General features: G+C 33.5%; 1 protein-coding gene across 1 annotated transcript; it reads left to right on the top strand.

Annotated features, from left to right (window-relative positions):
• Positions 1-4,404: 4,404 nt before the first annotated feature.
• Positions 4,405-5,349, top strand: LOC101982350 (olfactory receptor 150-like). Its single transcript, XM_005347088.2, has one exon. The coding sequence runs from the start codon at positions 4,411-4,413 to the stop codon at positions 5,347-5,349; it is 939 nt and encodes a 312-aa protein (XP_005347145.1). The 5' UTR covers positions 4,405-4,410.
• The last annotated feature ends 2,975 nt before the right edge of the window (positions 5,350-8,324 follow it).

Genomic DNA, 8,324 nt, shown 5'->3' with positions numbered 1-8,324 from the left:
TTTTTTTGGTTTTTCGAGACAGGGTTTCTCTGTGGTTTTGGAGCCTGTCCTGGAACTAGCTCTTGTAGACCAGGCTGGTCTCAAACTCACAGAGAACTGCCTGCCTCTGCCTCCTGAGTGCTGGGATTAAACGTGTGCACCACCACCGCCCGGCTATCAACTAACTTCTTGATAAATTTTTTTTCAAGATAATCTTCTAACTCCAGGACAAATTTTAAATGTTCCATAAGATCACACAACTATGAAATATTTTCTCTGTATTTATATACAAATGATAACTGTATAATGCACAGAGAATAACTATAAATTATCAAATATTTTTATTAAATTATACAAGACTATTTAAATAGTTTCAATAAATCAGTTAAAAAGCAATAAAAATTTTAAAGTCTAGCTATCGTTTAGTGATTTTATAGTTGTTGTAATTGTATGGCATTGCTAATTTCTTCTACAAGAAATCAATTTTGTTTTATTCTTTAGAGACAATTTTATAGTTGGAATCAACAGATATAAAATTGGAATACAATGCACATAAAGAATGAATCCAGAAACTAAAATAAAAGCACTGAATTATTCTACTTAAATATTGTTAAGTATTTCAGTAAAATCCTTATAAAACATACAAATATGATTACCATAAAAAGGAAGGCAGAGAGACAGGAGAATTGATCAATATAAAAATCTTACCAAAGTTGGAATAGTAAACAATAAAGATATTCTGGGTAGTGCAGTGCCTGCTGTTAACAATTAGGCGTCTGTACAATCCAAACTTAAGAGGTCAAATGTCAAACATTCTGAATATACATAAACAATGAAAACACACAAGGAACCTTTAGGAGATGTCACTTATTGCCTTGAAAATTGTGGTGTCATGAGTGTTTGAATGTGCACAATGTTAAAAGAATTAATCTGTATTAAATATGTACCGTTTGTTGTATACTATGTCTACTTTAGTAACACTATGAGATGAGCAAAGCTGGAGACTCACCTATCTCTGAGGGATATCATGTAGAGCACTGGTGCTCAACCTGAGGATCCCAACACCTTTGGCAAAACTCTGTTTCCAAAAATATTTACATTATGATTCATAATAGTAGCAAAATTACAGTTATAAAGTATTAATAAAAATAATTTTATAATAGGGTCACCACAACATGAGGAACTGTATTAGAGTGCTGTAGCATTAGGAAAGTTGAGAACCACTGATATAAATGAAGTCTAAGAAAACTAATACAAGGGAGAGAGTGTTTGGAATTGTCCACAAAGATCAAAGGCATCCAGACATGAAGGTACCGGTAGAGAAGAAAGCAATAGAATTTACAAGATTATGTCACACTTGAGGGCAATTAGTCAGTGAGGATCATCCAGGCACCCATGACTTGGGTCAAGTCTACAAGACATATTAAAACAAAATAGAGCTTGTATGATGAGAACCAATGTCTTCAGGCACATCCTTGTTAGAGGCAATGAACAGCGAAAACAAGTCAGTTGGCCAGTGAAAACAGTCAGACTTCAGAAGCATGTGTTTTAATATGCTTTATGATGGCATGGAAAAATATCACATCTATAGTGATTATATATTGAGAAGAACTATATTTAGCTCAAGATCGGAGAGGTTTGGAAGTTCAAGGTTTAGAAACCTCTTCTGACCTGGTGCTTAGTTGCTGACTGTGTTTTCTGTGTTTTCTCAGAGGGCAGACACAGAAGAAATGTTAGAGATAATGTGTTTATCTTCCATCCTTCCCTCCTAAGACAGGACGTGCTTTTCTTTATTTTGTATTTTTTTATTTAGGAAGATAAACACTCTCTATGATTGTATTAACAAATGATTGAAGACAATAGTTGCTGTTGACTGTGCAATGAGAAGTACTCCAATACTGAAAAAAAAAACCCTGAGTATTTGGTATAAATAAAGCAGTACATGGCAGGTAGATAAGAGATGGGAATGGCTTGCTCAGGTGGGAATCAAGCAGTCTGTGGTGGGATCTTTCTATTTCAGTACTCTCAGTTGTTTTAAACTTATTAAATATATATATATATACACACACACATATATATATATATAGTAGCGTATTATAAACTATGCTTTCTTCAATGTAATTCAGTGTTTCCAATATATTCATTGAACTACCCAACCATCATTTTTTCTCCTGTAGAACATTTTCATCTCTGTTCTAAATAAAACCCTATAACTATGAGCAGTCATCTGAGTACCTCCTTTCCCATCATATAATACCTAAAGACATTAATGTTCTTTGTTTAGTATGACTGGCCTCTTCACTGTACTTTTTAGAAATGGTTCCTAGCAATCTGTTGCCTTCCTTTCTTAGTTAATTTCACTTAGTGGTTTAGGGTCTTTGAGAACATGATCCACTCAATATTTTAAGACTCTTTATTGCAAAATAGTGTTTTATTCCATGGAAAAGTGTACCTTATCTGATAATTCATCAGTGGACAAACATTTGGGGGAGGGTTAAAAATGAAAATTTGGTTATAGACTTTATGAAAATTTCAACCTTATGAAAATATGATTAAATTCCTTTAATCACTCATGTACAAATTTTTGTGTGAATGAGTGTTTTCCATTCTTGTGGTATATCACCTGACTAAAGTTTCTGGACTTCATGATAACTCCACAGTTTTTATTTTACAGTATTTGTCAGTGTGTACTATTTTAAAACATCCTTGAGATTTCCCAAATATAATAGGATTCCAAATCTTTTATATGAGGTGATATTTAGAATTTTCTTTGCCATAGTCCTGATATATGTGAAACATTATTTCACTGTAACTTTGATTTGAATTTCCTTAATAGTTAATGCTAAAGTACAGTTTCCAATGCTTTCTGTCTATATGTGCATTTCCCATACAAGAATGACTGTTCCCATCTTCTGACCATCATAATTGCATTATTTGACCTTTATTTGTTAAACTGCATTAGTTTTTGTATATACTATCAGAATTTGTTCCTTGGATATATTCTTAAAATCGCTTTCCATGTTGTATGCCATGTTTTCAGACATTATATAATGTTAAATTTACTAATGCGTTTTTTTATTGAGTTATACATTTTTCTCTGAACTTTACTAATTCTATATGACAGCCGTTGATTTTAGCACCTTATCTAGGAAAGATTAACCATTTCAAATTTGTTAAATTTTGGTTGTATTTTTCCTCCATGCTTTAGCTGCTGTACTTACTTCCAGTGTCCCATTTCGAATTATCTTGATTGAATTTTATGAGACAGCACTACATATTAATAACAAATACCTGTTTAATAATTCTATGCCTTGTAATAAAAAAGCATTTCCATGTTGACCTATCATAAAACCCTTATTCCAAAAGTTTGAAAATATAAGCTTCTTTCTGGGATTTTGAATTCATTCCAATAATTGGCACATCTCTACTATGGCAGTAATTCACCGTGCAGAATATTACAAGGCTGTAGTGAGACTCAAGAGGTGTAAGCTCAAGTTTTTATTCTCCCATTTCAAACTGATTCTGATTTTCTTGAGTCAGAATCTTCATGGGGTACAATGATTCATGTGCAAGACAAACAAAAAAAAGTTTTAGATATTACTAGGTTAAGAGATTGAGAGATTGATTTGGAAATATATTCCTTGCAACAAAGATGTTTATTGACTCACAAGCAAGGAAGTATTTCTTTTATTTGTGTCTTTAATTCCTTTTCATAGAATTTTCCAATTCTAAGTGCAATGTATTATATTTTTATATAATGTACATTTATACAAATTATAATTTTTACTGAATTACTAATGAATTTAATAGTTATTGAGTTTCTCTTGGATCTTTTTTCTAACACTTGCTGATCATTAAATGCACTTTCAAATTTCTTTATGTATTAATCAAAATTTTTATACAGAATATTACATTATTAAGATTAAAGTAGTTTCATTTCATGCTTACAGTTATAGGAACTTCTTAGTGTCTTTCTGTAGTCAGAAAGTAGTCAGCCTTTCTTAGAAAGTCTTCTTTCTAGTTCCTTTTCATAATTAGAATTTACACTACAATATTAAAGAAATATGTTATGATTGCTTCATTAATAAACCTTTGGTGAACGATTTCAAGAGGAATTATTTGAGAGTTCTTGGAATATGCTAGTGTTTTAAGATAAAGCAATATTTATAAGATACACATGAGGAATTGCTAGAAAACTCCCTTAAATCAGATATATCTGTGTTTTGAGTGTTCATGGATCATAGATAGACTTAGATACATTAAACATCTATTTGTACATCCCATGTTAGAGTTTTAATGGGTAGTAAAAATGAAGAGCTATTGAAAATAGGAAACACCAGAATGGAAATCTTGAATTGAGTGTCACATATCAAGCACATATGTGATAAATAACCTTTTTCCTCACTTCCTATATAGAACATCCCGGGAGAAATGCCAGAAAGAAATGACTCCACAGTGACTGAGTTCATCCTCTGTTGGTTAACAGACCAACCAGAGCTGAAGCTTCCTCTGTTCCCCCTCTTCCTTGGAATCTACCTGCTCACAGTGCTGGGGAACCTAGGAATGATCATCCTGATCGTGCTCAGTTCCCACCTGCACACCCCCATGTACTTCTTCCTCAGCAGTTTGTCCTTCATTGACCTCTGTTACTCCACTGCCATTACTCCCAAAATGATGGTGAACTTTGTGGCAAAGAAGAATGTCATCTCCTACCAGGAATGTATGACTCAGCTCTATTTCTTCCTTGCTTTTGTTATATCTGAGTGTCACATGTTAGCTGCCATGGCATATGACCGCTATGTTGCCATTTGTAATCCCTTGCTCTACAATGTCACTATGTCTTACCAAGTCTGTTCCTGGATGATAGGTTGGGTTTATGGCGTGGGTGTCATTGGTGCATCTATCCATACTTTCTGCATGCTAAGAGTGGTTTTCTGTAAGGCTAATACAATAAACCATTATTTCTGTGATCTTTTCCCATTGATGGAGCTCGCCTGCTCCAGTACTTTCATCAATGAGGTTTTCCTCCTGTATCTCAGTGCTTTTAACATTCTTGTTCCAACCTTGGCCATCCTGGGTTCTTATATCTTCATCATAGTTAGCATCCTCCGTATCAAATCCACTGAGGGCAGATTCAAAGCCTTCAGCACCTGCAGCTCTCACTTCTCTGCTGTTGCTGTCTTCTTTGGTTCCTTGGCATTTGTGTACCTACAACCCTTCTCATTAAGATCCAAGGACAAAGGCAAAGTGTCTTCTGTGTTTTATACAACTGTTGTGCCCATGCTGAATCCTATGATCTACAGCCTAAGGAACAGGGATGTAAAACTTGCTCTATCTAAGTTATTTCATAAAATGAAGTTCCATGTGTAAAGAAACTTTTGCAATAGCAAAAACAGAGCACCTACAATCAATAAATTTTATTTTATAACCCTCATCCAATTAACTTCCAAACAAGAAATTTTAGTTTGGAGTCAAATCCACATCAGAAAAATCTCAGTATCTCCTGCTGGAATCCAACATTCCATCCTTTTCTAAAGACTTCAGCAGCAGCATGGTTTTTCTCTATATCTAGAATAGATCTACTAGAATAAGACACATCCTAATTGCTTAAGAACTTTTAGACTTGTGATTCCCATCAACTTAAAGCAGTTAAAAATGTTGCATTATGAAATAAAAATAGACATTTCCAAATAGCACATGGTACCTTGCTTGATGTACTAATCTGTGTGAGAAACAAACCACTGGAGCCTTTATTACTCTTCTCAGCACTAACATTTTAAAACTTATTACCTCACATCTATTATTTTATCTGAATCCTATAGGAGGTACTGAACAGTGGTAACTTTGTCTTCAGCTTGCCTTCAACTACATGACAAGACACCTCTTGTTATATGTCCGTTACATCATCTTGCAACACCAAAATAGGAAAAATAGAACATTCACTTTGAAAAAAAAGAATAAAAGCCCCTTGATTTTTTTAATAATATTTGACATCTCAATCTATCTTTTCTATTATCACACAAAATTCTGTGTATGTATATCTATTTCATTATTTGTTTATGGTTACATGACGTGTGGATGACTTACCACATTCCAGTATAAAATAATACATTTCCTCAAAAGTTTTAATAATTGAAGAGAACATAAATGGGACAGAAATGTCCAAGTTAAAAATGTGTGAGGGCCCTAATTCTGTTTCTTCTAGTACCCTACCACCTAAGTACGTGTCAGACCATAATGAATTCTAGTCTTTAGAAATTATAAGAACCTATAGCAGCTGAAAATGATCACTAATAATCTACAGTGATATGGTAGAAAACAGGAAATTATATTTTTTCTATATCAAGCCATACTTTTTCTAGGCTTCCTTAATGATACTCTATTTTGATGTTAACACAAAAATGAATCTCATTAACCATATTTGTCTCCTCTCTTATAGCACAGGATAAACGCATATTTTATTTTCATTATTAGTCATATAGATATTGAGTATAAATAACTTTCATGTAAGTATTAAGATTTTGTGGATAATTTCTCTTTATAAACTTCTGTCATCAAATACAGCCTCAAAGTAAGACAATTCATCAGATTTTCTTTATGTTGTTTTCCTCATTTTACCTGTACTGTTCATTTTCCTAAATCATTTAGCTCATTCATAAGTTACAGTTTTATGCAGACTTGTTTGTATTTATCTTATCTGACTCTTAGAAATCCTTCCATGACCATCCTCAGCTAGCAACATAGCAACTTTGCTCCTGAAGATCTGCCATTCATGATGTTTATCCTATGGTCTACCCTGCCATCTTCTCTGAATTGCATTTATAAGGAGTAGGGACTCTGTATCACAAAGCATTTCTTCTTAGCATTAAGTTGGCATTAGAAATATATTTAGCTCCAATTCATATCCATGTCTAACTAACTACTTGAAGCATTATCATCATAGTTGTATTTGTATTTAATCTCTATAAATTTGTATATAATTATCAGTCTATTATTGATAGACTGCTTTTGTGAAAAAAAAATGTGTAATATAATGTCCTACAATAATATTTATAATTCTAGAACCAATTTTAGATGTTCCTTGAGTTCTCATAATTATGAGATACTTTTCTGTTTTAGGCACACAGAAGCCATGTGATGTGTATAAGGTGCCTGTAATTATTCAGCAAATATCCTATTAACTACTATAGAAAAATCAAAATATTTCATTGTATTCTCCTAACAATATTTAATTAAACAAAAATATACATACGCTTCAGCAATCCTATTATTATTATGAGTCATTAATAAATTGTTTGGAAGAGTACAGTTTTGTTTGTTTTTTTTTTGAAGGAAATCTTCTTTTAAAAAACATGGAAAATCAAGAGGTCAATCTGAAAGGTAAAATTTCAATAAATAAAAGAATTGAATAACCCTACTGGCATAGGATAATTATATCAGGGTTTTCCTGGTTCAAATAGAGAACAAAATAATATTTACCACATGATAAGAGAAAAGAGACTGGAAGTAGTTTTTCACTTGGTGTCGTTATGTGATATTTTTTAATGAATAATTTATAAAGATGATTTATAATAAAATTTATGTAGTTAAAAATGTGATAAAGAAGCAGGGAGGTGGTGGCACATGACTTTAATCCCAGCACTTTGGAGGCAGAGACAGGAAACTGTGAGTTTGAGGCCAGGCTGGTCTACAAGAGTTAGGTCCAGGACAGGCTCCAAAGCTACAGTAAAGCACTCTTCTGAAAAAAAAAATAAGGTTTACTCAAAACTAATGGAAACAGTTCTTATATTAATCATTCAAAATACAGAAATACAGATGAAGATTCTATGGTGATATGCAAGATATTTATCAGTATGGCTATAGGATAGAGCCATTTCAGGTTCACTCTGTTGTCCTCATCAATTTAGACCATGAAACCAAATATGGACAAGTTCAACAGAAACAACTGTGTTAAAGCACCAGAATCTGACAGTGCTCCACTCCCCACCTCCATGTCCTAAATGCAGGACAGATGATGTGTCACTCTTAAAGCCAAAAGGGAAGATGGAAGCTGATAGAAATGAACAGAAAAGGCACTTCCTCACAACAAAAAGGTCAGCACAACAAGGACCGGAAATGTGAGAACACTAAACACAATTGGAGGAACTGGCTTGCTCATGCATGAGCTCAGCCACTTCTGGTAGGATGTCATTGGAGCTACGGAAACACATTGGCAGGAATGTAATAACTTGCAGTAAACAAATACAAGATCTTAAACTCAGCTGGAGAGGGAAAGCATGCAGCAAGTGTGGCATTAGTGCTATCCAATTTGGCCCCCAAAAATGCAAGCTCAGGTACATACCCCT

Source organism: Microtus ochrogaster, chromosome 5 (assembly GCF_000317375.1).
Source record: "Microtus ochrogaster isolate Prairie Vole_2 chromosome 5, MicOch1.0, whole genome shotgun sequence".
Taxonomy (NCBI): Eukaryota; Metazoa; Chordata; class Mammalia; order Rodentia; family Cricetidae; genus Microtus; species Microtus ochrogaster.
Note: the sequence above shows the minus strand (reverse complement) of the source record. Positions and strands in the feature narration are given on the sequence as shown.

Excerpts from the sequence above, each read along its gene's own strand:
- LOC101982350 (XM_005347088.2), top strand. The coding sequence starts at position 4,411 with ATGCCAGAAAGAAATGACTCCACAGTGACTGAGTTCATCCTCTGTTGG.